This window comes from Takifugu rubripes, chromosome 15 (assembly GCF_901000725.2).
Source record: "Takifugu rubripes chromosome 15, fTakRub1.2, whole genome shotgun sequence".
NCBI lineage: Eukaryota > Metazoa > Chordata > Actinopteri > Tetraodontiformes > Tetraodontidae > Takifugu > Takifugu rubripes.
This window is the reverse complement of record NC_042299.1, coordinates 8,671,028-8,687,027: the sequence shown is the minus strand read 5'-3', so window position 1 is coordinate 8,687,027 and position 16,000 is coordinate 8,671,028. Positions and strand designations below refer to the sequence as shown.

The 16,000-nt window shown below is 48.1% G+C and overlaps 1 protein-coding gene across 3 annotated transcripts; it reads right to left on the bottom strand.

The window, feature by feature from the left end:
• Positions 1-1,474: 1,474 nt before the first annotated feature.
• tecta (tectorin alpha) lies at positions 1,475-16,000 on the bottom strand. 3 transcript variants are annotated; one of them, XM_029848939.1, is made up of 24 exons: positions 15,795-16,000; positions 14,529-14,593; positions 14,303-14,442; positions 13,939-14,226; positions 13,663-13,800; positions 13,367-13,532; positions 12,694-13,106; positions 12,014-12,584; positions 11,323-11,933; positions 10,677-11,247; positions 9,508-10,133; positions 8,057-8,690; positions 7,543-7,742; positions 6,811-7,191; positions 5,251-5,537; positions 4,873-5,153; positions 4,545-4,655; positions 4,191-4,390; positions 3,706-3,869; positions 3,322-3,570; positions 2,990-3,152; positions 2,822-2,906; positions 2,641-2,760; positions 1,475-2,162 (listed from the first exon to the last, which is right to left on the bottom strand). In XM_029848939.1, exons 2-24 carry the CDS (start codon positions 14,590-14,592, stop codon positions 2,062-2,064), a joined length of 6,564 nt encoding a protein of 2,187 aa, XP_029704799.1. In that variant the 5' UTR covers position 14,593; positions 15,795-16,000; the 3' UTR covers positions 1,475-2,061. The 3 variants fall into 3 exon arrangements, 2 of the variants coding, with proteins under 2 accessions (XP_029704799.1, XP_029704800.1); XM_029848940.1 differs by having other exon boundaries at positions 15,799-16,000; XR_003891113.1 differs by lacking the exons at positions 1,475-2,162; positions 2,641-2,760; positions 2,822-2,906; ... (1 more) ...; positions 3,322-3,570; positions 3,706-3,869 and having other exon boundaries at positions 4,359-4,390; positions 4,545-4,652.

The following is a 16,000-nucleotide window of genomic DNA, read 5'->3' as shown; positions in this document are numbered from 1 at the left end:
ACCAAAACCTTCTCAAACTGCTGTTTTCCCTTTAGTGTCACTGGGAGCAGTGAAGCATTAAGTCACAGAACATTAGCTTCATTTGTGATGTCAGCGTTGATGATATCGCAAACACGTCTGAGGGGATCCAAACTGTGGACCTTGTGATGGGGTGTTGTGAAGGTTGTGTCCTCTAACAATAACAACAGTCAATCATAAACAATATCATGGTTGGACTTTATGAAATGATATCAGGCGATACGATGTGTGTTCTGTACATGCTGATAAGAGTAATTAGTAATAATGGGCTCTGACGTTATGTAACAGGACAGGACAGGGTCCAATAATACAGGTTCCAGGCTTCTAACTGACTGATTCATGCCACACCTCCAGGTGAACCCGCCGTCCTTATAGGTGTGTGGAGGACTGTAAACAACTGGAGCGGTCCTTCTGGACTGGAGCGGGCAGCAGCTGCAGGAACTTTTGACAACCTTGGGCACTGACAACACTGATCCAGACTGCAGTCCTCTGCTCGGCGGTACAGCTGTGGACAGATGGACCGAAGGTGCTGGTCCTGAATACGGAGGATGGTTTCCAACAGGAACACAACCATCTATATTTATAGATGACTTGAGCTGAAGCTGGATAATCATCACAGATTGATTGATTGATTGATTGATTGCTTTTCCAGACCTTTAAAGACCCATCCAGAGCTTTCTGCATGGTGTAGAAACAAATGTAAACTTCTTTACAGATGACACATTGACATACGTCAATGAAAGCGCTCTAAGGTCAATAACCTGCTACTACCCATGAACAACAGAGTGGATGTGAAATAAGAGACGGTGTGGAACTAATGCTCATAAATACACCTTCAGGCACTTACACTATTTTGTAACCATGGATACATCATATGCTCAACATTTACAGGTCAAGCCAGACGCTGGGCTGGAGGAACACATTAGCATAACTATCTAAAAGATGTTTGTTCAGAGTCATCTGATGCTAGATCACCTCAGTCATCTTCCACACCTGTTAGTTTGAATGAGCAAGTGAATGACATCACAGTCATGTTGCGCAAGACAGAGAAGTTAAGGACGGAGTTCGTCCAGGCTGGTGCGCAGTTGTTCAGCTACTGGAGTTAATCTAGGTCGTTATGATCTAGGTCTGATATACGACACGTCAATAAACAGATCCTGGCAATAAAGGAATCGTCAAAGACAGTTCCTCTGGGTTTGGTAACTCCTGAAACCACTGCAGCCAGAAACTAGGCTGATGTGTCACATGATCAGACGTGTCATTCCAAGTGTCAAGTTACTGTTCAGAGCCAATAGTCACTCAGGACTTATGACAGCAGGGCTAAATATGTTAATGTGACTTTAATATGTTCATTTCTTTCATATTTACCATCTTAACTTCTAAAAACATCAGCTGATTTTCCTGGTTTTGTGTGTGTGTGTGTGTGTGAAACACTGTCATCATTCTCTCTGTTTTGTGATAACTTTATTAACAGATTTCAGGCAGGTGAACACATGAATTGGGTTGTTTCCATTCATCACTTTCATGGACTTGTCAGGGAACAAAGCAACTGTTTTTTTCAGCTTTGACACTGACCTTCTCCTCCTCCTCTTCCTCCTCTGAGGGGAAGCACAGTTGAGGACTATGGATTTACCAACTGTTGTGCTACTGAGACGAAGCAGGCAGATCAAAGGGTTCCATGCTGGACTCAACTCAAACACCTCTGAGGCTCTTTAGCATCGTTAGCCGGGATTTGGCACAAATTTTCATAAATTGCTTTTCTGATCTTGCATTCCTTGTTGCTTTCAATCAAAAATATACACTAAACATCGGTACGCATTTGAACGCAGCCCGGAGTCAGACGTGGACGCCACAGTGGATTCTGTTTTTCTATCAAACATCGGATCCTAAGAACATGACAAACTGGTGAACCCTGACTTCCAAACTTTCACTCACTTCTGCTTCCCTTTGAGGTTCTACATGTTTTCATCTACTGGTTAATCAAAGTTCAAGTCTTTTGTGTTTGATTTTCCTCATGTGTTGCCTTCAGTGGCTCCAAGTTGCTCAGTGGTTGAGAAGATGGACATGACGCAGGAACATGGGGATGAGAACGTTGATGCAGAGCAGGAGGACCGCAGGTCTCCAGATGTAGCTGGAACTGACGGCTGGAGAGCAAAAACATGAGAATGTTGATTGGCTAGCCTTGACTTTCACCATCTTGCGTTATTTTAACTAGCTAGTTCGCCACCAGTGTGAATTCCATTCTCTGCTTGGAGTTTATGTTTGCTTCGCTAATGAGAAAAACAAAAATTCAGCACAAAAGCCATTTCTGACAAAACAAGTGTTATTGTTGGTTAAAAAGCTGTTGGAAAGTGTTGCGGTTACATGATGTCTGCAAACTTAAGTTGTATCTGCAGTAAAGGCTGCTGCCATTGGAGCCTGGACCCCGACTGTAATAAAGGATTTATTGTATCCCGATTTCTCTGTTAAATTCTGGTAAGAAAAGAGCCAACGAGGTGGCGGCATAGTGACCACGGTGTCTCGAGGATGACGGTCAGGTGGGACACCTGCTCAAAAATGAGTTTTCTTCTAAGGTGTGTGTGTGTGTGTGTGTGTGTGTGTGTGTGTGTGTGTGTGACTTACACCGGCAGCTCCTCCCGTCTGGTTGCAGCATCCCCGACACACAGCTGCAGATGGCCCCAGTAGTTTTACTGGTGCAGATCTGGTCACAGCCTCCATTGTTGTCTTGGCACCAGTTGGATTCTGAGAAGACACCACAGCTGAAGCCCTGGACGTCCTGACAAAGCAGCGTCTGTCTTCTTACCTCTGCGTCTTATTGGTCCAACTGTCAGTATTTGTTCCTTCTGCCGTCCGGAGTCTGAGGACGTTCTTCTCTGCTGAGGACAGTTCTAAGGAACGGAACGCAGAGTCACCAACATGGTGATAACGCTCATGTTTCTGTAGATCTGAAGATCTGAGCTGAGACTCTCACCACTTTGCAGGCCTTCCTGTCGCCGTCACACAGCGTGACGTCACAGTGGAGGTGGACCTCATCGTAATCCCCGATGAACTTGAAGACGGTGACGTGGAAGCGACACGTTAGTGACACGCCATTTTCTGCCATGCCAATGGTGTTGTCCTTGATGTTTGGACACCTGTAGAGATAAGGTGGAAATAAGGAAGAGTTTGCCCCCACTGATGGTATCAAGAACTTCTGTTTCCAGGCCACTGAGTGTTTGGATTGTTTTATAGGTTTTTAAAGTGGGACCAGACTCAACTGTCACTGATCGATCAAACAAACGGATGAACTGTTGCTGCACTCACCCGCGCTCTATGATGACATATCGCAGGCGGTCGCCGCTGTGGCGTGACGGCGTGGCCCAGCACATGTTGACAATGAGGATGAGCTGGTCCTCGTCCGCCCCTTCCACAAAGACGCCGACGTAGAGAATATCCCGCGTGCTGAGGACCACCTCGCCCTCCCTGTACGGGTGGCGGTACGAAGCGTTCTTGTACAGCGCCATCTTGGTGATGAAGTTTCCCTCCTGGGTGGGTAAGGTCAGGTTTATCACGCTGGCGGAAAGACAAAAAGATGCTTTTTATGGCTAAAAATCGTGACCCTTAATTACAACTCAACATATTTACTCACTGTTTGCATTCTTTTTCTATCTAGCTTGTGCTAAGCTAAGCACATTAATATTAGCAGACCTGAGCATGGGCCTGAGGACAGTCTCCAGGGAGATCTTCAGGTCCAGCTCGTAGGCACAGGAAAACTCCACGTTGATGGTTTTGTCCCTCGTGATGATGTTGCCAGTGTTGTTGACGCTCTCGATCCAAACGGTGTTCTTGTACATGATGTGTGTGCTGTTTGACTATCGAGGCAACACAAAGATTGAATGCCGACTGACATGTTAGCCTAGCTTAGCTAGCTGATTTCAAACTCTCAAAACGATAACAGAAGAAATCCTGTCAGCGGCGACAAATACCTAAAATACCCAAAAATAGGACTCTTCACCAAAAACATCTCAAATGGCATCAAACAACAAAAACGTGGACATTTTTAATGCTATTTGTTGGATATCACCCAAGACTGGACAGCAGTCTCATGACATCTGGATTTGTGGTAGAAATGACACATTATCCACATGCCACTGGACATCCCTGATTATGGTTGAGAAGAGGAAACAAGTAACCTGAACAATGGAGCCACAGTGTCCTTTGGTGTTGTTGATCAGGAAAGAGATGAAGTCTTCGCCCTCGGTGGCGGCGCAGCGCTCATCGTTCACCCTGATGTCCTCCCGCTCAAAGCCCAACTGAAAGAGCTTACACTTGGAGATGGAGACCTCCATCTGAGCATGTCTGCAGGTCACTTCTGCCTGGATGATGTCATCCTCTGTTCTCACACACACACACACACACAAGGTAGAATATTGTGATAGAGTGATGATGCTGTTCTTTGAAATGTGAGGTTCCTCCTGGTTCTTCTGGAACCAGACCTCCTCTCACACTGTCAACCATCCAGACATGAAGCAGCATTGGCCGCTCACCTCCAGGGCTGCTCGTTAACTCCGGACACCCGCATAGGTCGCCTCCGTTCTCCTGCTCACAGGTGAAGTTGGTGCAGACCTCTCCAGCGCAGGGATCATAGATCCATTCTGCTAAAGACAGGTCCACACACAACGTCAGCTGTCGCCCACTGCTGAGCGTCAACCTGAACTGGGATTTAAAGGAACTACAGCTGATCCTCTCTAACCCATAGCAGGTTTGCAGTGATTTCATTTTTAGCAAAGCCCAAGTTCAGAGGTCAGGTTCTGCTAAACCCTGCAGATTAAAACATGACTGGCAGCAGAACCCGGTGCCTGGCGGTTCCCTTACAGCAGTTCTCCTGGGCGATCCACTTGGTGGTGAGCGTGCCCATCGAGCGGCAGGCCTCAGCGTAGGCTGCCAGCGAACCGCAGACCTGAGCCTTCTGGTGGTTGTAGCATCCGTCCAGGTAGCAGGACTGGTAGAAGGGTTGTGGGTCCAAAAGCCCGTGGCACGGCTGGAAGAATCCCTTCAGCTGGGTCAGCTTCTGGCAAGCATCTTCAGCTTGCAGGGCCACCACCGCAGTATTGTCACAGGACTGCGCCAGAGCCACATACTGGGTCTCATCACAACTAGAAGAGACGTGTTTTGTGTGAAGATTTATTTATTGTGTTGCTTATGTGGAGACTCTCAGCTCAAACCAGTGCCAGACGGATCAGAATCACCCACCTGTTCTGCATACCGTTGGTTTTCCAGCTCTGGGCCAGCTCCAAAGCACTGACGGCAGGTTTGCCTCTAGAGGTAATGTAGTCATCGCTGGGGTCTCCGTTGAAGTTGCCACAAAGGCCACAAACTTTGTTCTGAAGCCGCTGGCCCATGGCGATGCTGAGGGTACTAAAGTGGTTGTACCGGACCTGGATGTCCTGCGCTGTATCGATGATGATGAATCCCTCGGACGTGGACAGACGTGTCATCTGACCAGTAAGAAAGGGAACCGACACCGGTGTTCCGTTAACCTGTGAAGGACACACGGATCCATCAATAACCAGCAGAGAGTTAGATCCTTTTTTCTAGAAGACGTCAAGTCCAGCCAGCTGAACCCTGGAACACGAAGGGATTATCTTAGCTATTATCGTTTGCAGTTCCGAAACCTGATCAACAGATGTCACTGTGGACAAGGAGTGAGGAGAGGAGAACCGGTGCAGATTTTCTCAGAGTTCTGGAGTTACTGGATGTTCTGCTAAATGGATCTTATCCAGACAGTAAACACCACCGGGCAGGTCATTCAGTCTACCGATGGCACCTGAAGCCTGACTTGGACCGGTCTTACGGCTCCCTTACTGGTAATAAGCGGCAAGAACTCTTCCAAGGTTCTGGTTGTAAAAAGGTCCGTTTGTTGGCCGAGTGGATATGTGATAAAAAGGCATCTGTGATGTCTGATAGCACAGTGCCAAGAAGGGTAAAGGCTATAAAATCAGGGTCAAAGGTTTTTATTGCTGCAGGGTTTCAGATTCACATTCATAAACTTTATTTATGCCACACGGACCAATTAGGCCAGTCAATAAAAGCACAGCAACACAACAATCATGCTAGCGAGTTTAGCTTTACCACTAAAAGCTTCTGCATCTGGTGGATTCTTTGTTGTCCTCATTTGACAAGTGCCTCTGTGTTCTCGTCGAACCTGAGACGGAACAAATGTGGTTCCTAAGTATTTGTAGGTTTCTGGGATTTGGACTGGTTCACCGTGTATCAGGCTGGTGTTTGGTTCCGCGCTATTATTCCTAAAATCAGTGGTTTTGTTACATTAGGAGCCAAGAATTTGCCATCGCAACTTTTAAAGCCAAACTTTGATCTGAATCTGGCTCCTGAGTCCCAGAAGTCAATCAGGGCTAGAAATGATGGGAAGAGATGTGTCCAGCAACAGAGACAGGTTGGTTTTTTGTGTCAAATATAAGATTAAACAGGTTCAACACTTTTAGGAGTTTGCTAAGCAAACTCCAGTGGATCTAGTCCACCCAGGAAGATGAGTCAACACAGGAATTGATGTATGATGAAATGTGCATGCCAGCACAAATCTTAGCATCTTAAGAAGGAAAGTGATGGATAAATATCTGTTTACAAATTCCCAAGAACTGTGTTGCCGTGGCAACACTGATTGGGACCGTGGAGCAGAAACAACATCATAACCAGGATAAGACGGAACTTCTGACCTTGTTTGGCTGAAAAACAGAGTTAAGGTTTCCAGCAGACCTGAAGGGGCCGCTGATGCTCCGACGGTGCATCTCTCACCTTCACCGTGTTCCCGGAGATGAGAATGTTTTCCTCGTTGATGTAAAGGTACACGTGGGAGATGGTGGTGAGGTTTGGCGTGCTCCATTTATCAAAGTTGGCGATGAGCTGAAAGGAGAGGTCAGGAAGCTTGTGGCAGTTTGTGGACAGGACGAAGGAGCAGGAGGCCGGAAAGCGCAGGGACGCCCCATCGAAGGTCCTGAAGACGCCTCCTCCGGACCCAACGCAGTGCTGGGAGCGGCGCACAACACATCCACGCACGCCGTGGCGGAGCGCACACTCTTCCTCTGCCTTGCAGCGTCTAGGGTCGCATTGGACCAGATTCCGACCGATGCAGTGGCAGCGTTTGGTGCAGTCGCTGTTCCAGAACAGCTGTTTGGGCTGAAACAAAGATAAAGCAAACCCATAAAACTGTTTCCTGAGCATTCGTTGACATTTGTCTTCTGTCTGAATACTCTAAAGTGGAACAGCCAGCAACAGTTTTATCTGGAGCCTTACAGAACTATTGTGACCTTTTTGGCCCACTTCCATTTAATTTAGAGGTTTCTCTGTAACCCAACCCACTCTAATTGTTTGTCGAGTTCAGATTATTCCCAAATCTTGGATTGGTCAGAACCAGAAGATTCCTGGGGAAAATTCTAGGAGGTATGTATTTCTATAGGACCAAGCCTTGGATCCAGATCTGCCAATTTAGATGATTTCAGTGGAGGGCAGACTGGAGGACCTACTGACCTCGTAGTATTTCCCGTCGGTGTAGCAGCCGCAGTTCTGAGGCAGGATGCAGCTCTTGCCATTGAGGACGTAGCCCTGGTCACACTGGCAGCCCTCCACACAGTCATGGCTGCAGTCCCTCTGGCCTCGGGCGGGGGCGCACTGGGGCGGACATGCTGACGTACAGCTGGAGTAATGGCTGTTTGGTGGACAGTTGTGGACTGAGAGCAGGCAGAGATGTTAGCTAAAGATTGTGCCGAATCTGGTGAACAGACCTTCTCTACTGCCTGATCGCAACTTTAAAAGCAGTCTTGCTGACACCCTGCTAGAGAGCTGTCCTTTAGGACAGAATATATAGGAGCTACTGCTCTGTCAATCATGACTGATGAAGAGGAGCTGATAAACTGACATCTGACCCTGATGCACAATGAGTAAGCTGTTTTACGAAAAAAGTTAAAATATTGATGTTTCTTTCTTCTTCAAATCTAGAGTTTGCTCTCAGAGAGAACAACAAGGTAGCGGCATCCACACTCACCACATGGTGTGGAACTCCTCCAGCCAGGAACGGGGACACCTTGGAGCTGGCAGGTTCCAGCGTAAATTTGCAGCCAGTTGCAGATGGTTTCCTGAGCGCCCTGGTCCAAGCACGCGTCCTGTAGGCAACTCTGATAAAAGAATGCTGGCGCCACCTTGCTGTGGCAGCGTGCAAATGCACCTTCCCGATCGATAATGAACCCGCAGAGCCTCACGGCCTCTGGTTCCACAAACACATAAAGTCCATTTCCAAAGTGCAGACGTATGCCGGCTTTTGCTCCGTCAGCTGCGTCGTCCATGTTAGCGTCAGCTGCCTCCTGCATTACGCTCCCATCACCGAGGCCACACCGAGGGCACGAGTCTCTGCAGCCCACCTGGCAGAAAGCATCTCGCTCTGCCCAGGCCATACCCCACTCAGTGGCTGTGATGGTGGGCGGGGATAAGGGCACGCCCTGGCAGAGCCCACAGGAAACGTTGTACAGATCACGGGGGAGGGTCACCAAGAGGAGGCTACTCCAGTCGAAGGCCACCTTCAGGCCAAAGTCGGTCTCCAGGAACAGCTGCATGCCCAAGGTGAAAATACTGACCTTCCCCTGGCCCAGCTTCAGAGGGAGGTACAAACGTTCCATATTTACCTGCGTGAGAACAGCCAATCACTGACAGCACTCCCAAACAGGCAAACATTCCTGCAGCAGCACACCTGCTCATGGTGTTACCCTCAGACCGTGTGTGTGTGTGTGTGTGTGTGTGTGTGTGTGTGACTTGTACTCCTTAGATCTTTCGTTCAGTTTGTGAACTCTGTCCAAACGCGGCTCCAGAGTTTCATCTATGCCAAATGTAGCTAGATAAAAGATGCCCATTGAAACCGGACCCAAAAACAATCTTCCCCCACTTCAAAGGTTTTGACCTTTGTGGGCTCAAAGTGTAGGTTAAATGAGGTTTTCAGAGTTAAGATGAGAGTTCAGATGTGTGAGTGGAAGGAATTACGAGTGAGCAGATGAGGAGAAACAAAGCCGGAGGATTGAAATACACATCACACAACCAAACACAGACTGATGAAATGCCATTGAAACCTCTCAGTTAGCCTTTAAAATACCTCAGAGCGCCATAAATGGAGGCCAAGCTCAGCCAAACTCTGTGCTCACAGCTGTTCTTGTTAACACTTGCTCAGCTTTACATTAGCATTAAACCATCTACAACCTTTCCTGCTTCCTGTTTCATCCTGACTGGGACTTCCTGTTCATCCTTTGACTGTAACGTGCCCTTAGATTACATAAATGCTGCGAAATCACTAAATTGTGGATGGATGGATGGATGGATGGATGGATGGATGGATGGATGGACGGATGGATGGATGGACAGACGGACGGACGGATGCCCTAGTTTTTACGATGCTGTAAATGTCACATTAATATTCTATGATAAACCAGTAGATCCAGTTTATGCACTCACCATCACCGTGTTTTTGTAGCTCCGAGACACCTCGATCTCAAACTCGTACACCTCCAGGAGAAACCCCCTCACCCAAATGGCCTGGCTTGTGTCTCTTTCTTCGTTTCGAGCCGTTAGTGAAAATGGAGGTAAAGGTCCACCCACAGTTGTGTCCCTGCCGTCTCGTGCACAGTGGCTAGTGACCATCTGAAGAGCGCACGAGCTCTGTAGTTCAAATGGGACGCTCCCAAATGGCAGGAAGTGTCCGTATCCTGCTGCCGCGCAGAGGGCCTCAGTGTGCGGCAGGCAGAAATACAGACCGTCGTTCTCGTGGCAGTACTCCTCCAGGCCACAGGGGGCCAGATGACAGTACACACTGTTGTCAGAGCCATTACAGTAGCACCACTCCTGGCACTCCCAGTCAGTCCAGAAAGTCTGATTAGTTGCCAGGTGACGGCCATGGCTCACACAGCCGCAGTCACTGCGCGCTACACAAAGGTGGTCATGCAGAACAAAGCCATCCTCACACTGACACCCCTCCTGGCATGGCAGGGGGCACGGTTCCCTTGGTTCATCCAGGTTGGCACAGGTTGGAGGGCAGCTGCTGGTGCACTCATCAAAGTGACTGTTTTCTGGACATGGAAGAGCTGAGAGACAACAGCTACATGAGATTCTGAGAGACACCACCTTCCACAACAACCAAATGCAACAGATGTACAGAGCAGGACCACTTTCGATTTACTACTCGACTACAGAGGTGACCCAGGCCATCCGCACGAATGTAGCAGAGAGGAAGTCCCAAACATGCTTAAAATGTCAACTTAACAAATTCTGATCCTGAAGTTTACAGATGCACTCTTTTAGATACACCAGGTCTGGACACTCTGGTGTTACTTGTTAACTTCAGAGAACAGTTGTTTGATCCATACTAGCTACAGACCAGACAAACTAGTGAACTAGACTAGTGATGCTTTGCTGGTGCACAGGGTATTACCCCAGCACTTTACTTTCAAACTTACTTCTTTCAGCAAATCAACAAAATCATTCATCAAAAGCATGTTAAATGTATAGGATAAGGTAGCATCTACATGGGCTAAGTGTAACTTTTTTCCAGTAGATAAGTGTGAGAAATACTGATGTAAAACAAAATAACACCCGCCTGTCCAGCGTAAAGTAGAGTGAATCCTTACGACAGTTGGCGGCGCTCCTCCAGGAGGTGAGGTCTACATGAGCATCCTGACAGGCAGTAGCATAATCATGCAGCGAAGAACACAAGGCTGAGTGGTTCCCTGCCTTCACGCACATGTTATACAGGCAGTTTCTGAAAAATGGTGAAGGGTTGACCACTGTGTGACAAGCCAGGAACGAACTATTCCCCGGGTCATTGATGTTTCCGCACATCCACGGACTCTGGTACAGCCGTAAGTCTGTGCACATGCGATATAGGTCATCGCAGTCCCCGTTACAGGTGAGATCGTCAGCGATGGAGCGCCAACTCTCACTAAACTGTTCTGCAGTGTCTGCCAGGCGTCCGTTTGGAAGGCGCAGGTCATCGGTGGCGTTACTGTTGAAGACGCCACACAAACCACAGCTCACATTGTAGAAGAGAGTGGAGAGAGAGATGTTGAGGAATCCTTGCCGGGTATAGTGGACGCGGAGCAGACCGCGAGACTCCACAACCGTAGTGTTGCCTGGTGCTCTGTAGATCATCATCGTACCTGTTGGGTGGATGTAAGGGAGCCCTACTGGTTCACTATTTACCTGAAAAGACAAGAAAGGAGACAGTGGTGTGGGAACCGACCATGAAAAGTTTTTGACTCCAAAGTAGTTACTAACCTTAACGATATCAAAATCTGTCCCTCCCACTTGAGCTTCCAGGTTGGCCACTGTAACCACCACTGGCCTTTTCCAGGAGGGGCCTTTGTTCATAAGCCGCCTACCCATCTTCACCTCCACCACAGAACCATTGGCTGGCACAGGACCACAGAGTTTCAGAAGGTAATATGAGCTGTCGTCTGGAAACAGCAGGAAGGTGCCATCAAAGGAGGACGTCACTGAGTTCTGGGTGATGGAGCACACTCCCTCCCTTCTGGGGTAGCACCCAAGCAATCCCACTTCGGCCACGCAGACCTCACCCTCCTTGCAGGAATCATTGAAGCAGGACACCTCTCCTGCAGGACCACAGCTGCAGCGGAGGGTGCAGTCATACTCTTCTCCATTGTGCCCTGCCCAGAAAGTGGTGTTTAGGGGGTAGTAGAGGCCATTATGTTCACAGCCACAGTCCTCGCGCTGCACACAACGACTGCCACTCAGGACGTATCCTTGGTTACACTGACAGCCTTCAGTGCAAGGATGGGCACAGTACAGGGGGGCAGTGAGGTCGGAGCAGGAGGCCGGGCATGCACTGGTGCAAACTTGATAATGGCTGAACTCTGGACATGGCAAAGCTAAGAGGCAGAAAGAAAACACATCAGGCACCACAACCACATTCAGGCAAGATAAACAATCTGGATGAGCTGGACCTCACCACAGAACGTGCGAGACCTCCACGGTCGAATTGTGACACCGAGCGCCTGACAGGCTAGAGCATAGGCCTGTATAGCCTGACACAGAGTGGTGATGTTATCCCTGTTGCTGCACATATCATACACACAGCTGTAGACGAAGGCTGTGGGGTCCACCACAGCTCTGCAGTCTCTAAAAGGGCCGTCTGTCTTGTTGATGAGGCCACAGTAGTCTGAGCGGAAGTAAAAAGCTTCTGTAACTGGATCACACACGCTGCAGTTCTGAACACAACCATCTGAACACCTCCAGTCAGTGTCCTCTGCTCTCCAGCTCCCCCCCAGCTCCACCACGCTTTCTGCCAGAGAGCCATCGGGAAGCACAGGGTCATCTGCAGGGTCGTCGTTGTAGTTACCACACAGGCCACAGGTGTTGTTAAAGTAGGAACTAGGGAGGGAGATGGATGCATAGTGCTGTCCATCATAGGTTACCAGGAGGCCAAAGTCTGTTTCCAAGGCAACAGCAACCCCAGACTGATATACTCTGATTGCACCGAGCTGTAGTTCAACGGGCAAAGTCTTCAGCAAACCGTTCACCTACGGACAGAAACAGAAGGCAACTGAGAGTGAAGTCACCATTTCTGTTCTGATTAAACCACTGGAAAGCCAGCAATGCTGGAGACAAGCACGTGTAAAAGATTTGTACCATTACTCGTCCAAAGTTTCCTTTTGGTATTAGAACTCGGTGTCCATACACCTCCACCGTGACATCTCTAAGCCACGAGACAGAGGCCATCCCGCGATTTTCATTCTTAGCCTCCACACTGAAGAAGGGCAGCCCCATGATCTCCCAGCAAGGTCGAGCCAGAAGATAAGAGCAGGTTCCCTGGAAGTGATAGAGGAACCCATCAAAGGTGTGGTAGTGGGGGTCTCCGAACACCACACAAGTGCTGGTTCGGGTCGGCTGGCAGTAAAAGGCTCCTTCCTGCTGCTCACAGGTCTCCAACTGTCCACATGGAGCCTCCTGGCAGTGAACCTCGTTTTCAATGTCAAGGCAGCGACATCGCTGGGAACACTGGTCAGACAGCCAGAAGATTTCTCCACGACGGTAAAAACGTCCTGAAGATGGAGGGAAGGACAGCAGTTGACACAACAATAAGACTAAACCTATAGACCAGATCGGACTCCAAGAGTGTGTCCAACATTGACGGGGAGTATTATTTAGATCCATATTTGGGCTTGTAACCTGCTCTCTGGATGTATGCAAGGGAGCGTTCCTCCACGTATTCATCTTAATACACATTTCTGTTTGCTACATCCCGATGAGAAGGTCTGCTGGAGTTTAGAAGAATGTTCCCGATTAGCAGCACTGCACTTGCCATTGTAGCTGCAGCCATTAGCTGGGTCGATCAGTTCTGTGTCTATTCGAAAGACCCAACGACCAGGGGTATTAACATTGGTGGTCTGCTCGATGTTCACCATGTCGTTGGAGCGAGATCCAGGCAGGTTAAAGAAGAGTCCGATTTCTCCCCCGTTAAAACCTGACTGGAAGTGAGAAGTTGTAAAGCCAAGGATTAGTTTTGACAGAATGGGGTCATCTCATCTTTGAAAAGCCCACCAGCAGCTTGAGGGTCAGTGCTTTATCTAATAGTGCTCAAGTTATTGTTTGGAGAACCTGAGCTGTCGTTCCACCAAGTCCTGTTAAAGGATCTCCTCCACTTGCTGTTCCTGTGCTCCATGAGATTTCACCATAGTTGAACATACAAAAGGACTTTGTGCCATCTGAGATGAGCACAGCCTGGAAGGTGTTTACCTATGGAACCAAACAAGACAATTCCAGTTATTATACAACAAATGAAACAGACAGTTTGGACAGTGTTTATGAATGAGTTGAAGCACACGGAGCGTTTGGGGCTGTCGTTTACTCGTAGATGTCAGACTGGAAACTCACCGGTGTCGTCTGGCTTCCTCCGTAAAAGGTGACCTGATGCCACGTGGCAATGAAGACCCAGGTTGCCATGAAGGCAGCCATGTTTTTGAAGTGCTTCCGGATGTCTTGTGTCGCCTTCTGCAGTATTTCCGGTTCCATCGACTCTCTGTAATACACATCTCCACGGATACCATTGTGCACGTCTGCCCAGAGTGGAGCGATGAAGGACCTGCTGTCACTCAGAGGAAAAGCCTCTGGCGTGAACTGGCTGACCTGCACGTTGAAGGAGATCACGCCATTGTTGTTCACCTGGGAACACAGGCTGGTTTTCAGAATGGTTTATATCCACCTTATGGCAAATTAACCAGTTGGAATGAATGCTTACATAGATGGAACGGTACGGGCTGTTAAAGAAAATGAACTGAATGCTCAATGTAATTTCAGGGGAACTTCCATCATCCATCTTTGGCGTCTCTTGATCCCTGTGGCTTGGCCCGTATGGATACAAGGTCGACCAGCCGCTAGCTAAAAGAAGAATCCCACCTTAAGTCTGTGCTTTTGGACACTTCAAAGATGCAACTTTAAAGAAGAATATTTATGGAGATTTTTACCCCCCATCTGTACAAATGTGCTCAAAAGGTGGAAGATAATGACTGGACCTTCGAGCCAGACCATCCTGGAAACACAGAAAGGGAAAAATACATACTAGCAGCCGCAACAAGGGTTAGCATCTTCTTACAAATGACAGATGACAAATGTTATCTGATCTATTTGACTTTTTCCTCGTTAATGGAGATGCAGGTGACCATGAGTCAGCGGACAACTTCTCATCAGTGAGGCCATCAAACAAAAGTAGAGAGGAGGAGAGCCATCAGGCCAACGTCACTTTGCTTCTTTAAGACTCTCAAGTCTCCCCTGAGGAGCCCTGAAAAGGCCCTTTTATTCATACCAGAACAATGTCTCAGGATCACATTAACGCTCCCATGTGGGCCACCGTTGGTGAACTACAGGCCTCACTGTGCCTCGGTTCCCCTCAGCCACCAAGCCTGGCTGGAGGACCTCATTACCACTTGTGTTTGGGAGCAATCCATGCCTTGTTGGCTCGGAGCAGAGGAGCATCAACACGCCAGCACTAATGGATTTAAGTGACTGAGCTTGAATTGCAAAGGTCTGGGCACTGGGCAGTCCCAGCGGGCCGCCGTGTTCCTGCTGGGGAGGGAGCATGTAGCACACACAGCTAAATGTTCAGTGGTCGCAATAGATCCAACCCCCTCCAAAAAACACTCTATGGTACTTTTGATCTTTTGTCATCAGGCCATCAGTTTTTCAGATTACGTCACGACTTGATTTATGTTAATATATTTATTCAGAATGATTATCTGCAGTTCAGTTTGAGGTTGTCAATCTGTCCAAACAGACAATTTAAATCGTTGACATTGACTGAAAAAGTATTGGATTGTGGGGGTCCACGGTCATATTATGACCTCCATGGTCATATGTTAAAAATGAAGTGAAAAACTCCTAAAAAAAAAAGCTCATCACAAATGTACTTTCAGACTGGAACTATGCAAAATAAGTGGATTCTGGAGGTCAAAGGTCAAAGTAACTTTTCCAAGTGTTATAAATGTGAGAATTTATGAATGAATGAAAGAACAACAACAAAACAGAGGGTTTTTATAGGTGATGAGTCTGTGAAGGCTGCTGAGATAATGTGCTCCAGCCTCGTTGTTTGTGTGGAGATTCATATCTAAGATCAAACATCCAGAGTTTTACCTCAGATGTTGATGTCTGATCTAATCTGACAATTGAAGAAAAAAAAAACATAATCCAAGAATTCTGGAGGACCAGAGAGAAACCAGATCAATAGACGCATTCACCTGCCTTCAGAAGATGGACATCCAGCAGAGGAACATTAGAGAACGTGGAGGAATCTTCTTCTGAATCCAGGTAGAGCAGCTCAGGCCTCAACCATCTGAAGGCTCATCCTGTGAGGCTGCTGGAGAAACTGGTGCAGACGGCGTTCCCCTCAGTCTGAGATCAGAGTCTGGGGCGGTGGAGAGGGAGGCTGAGGGGAGGGACGGCA

What these genes read in the sequence shown, in the direction of transcription:
- tecta (XM_029848939.1), bottom strand. Translation starts at nt 14,592, where the DNA reads ATGGTCTGGCTCGAAGGTCCAGTCATTATCTTCCACCTTTTGAGCACA. An exon ending in GATCGCCCAGGAGAACTGCT is followed by an intron (nt 4,656 to 4,872) that starts GTAAGGGAACCG and finishes ACCTGTCTTTAG; the next exon opens with CAGAATGGATCTATGATCCC. An exon ending in ACTGTGGCTCCATTGTTCAG is followed by an intron (nt 3,870 to 4,190) that starts GTTACTTGTTTC and finishes TTGCCTCGATAG; the next exon opens with TCAAACAGCACACACATCAT.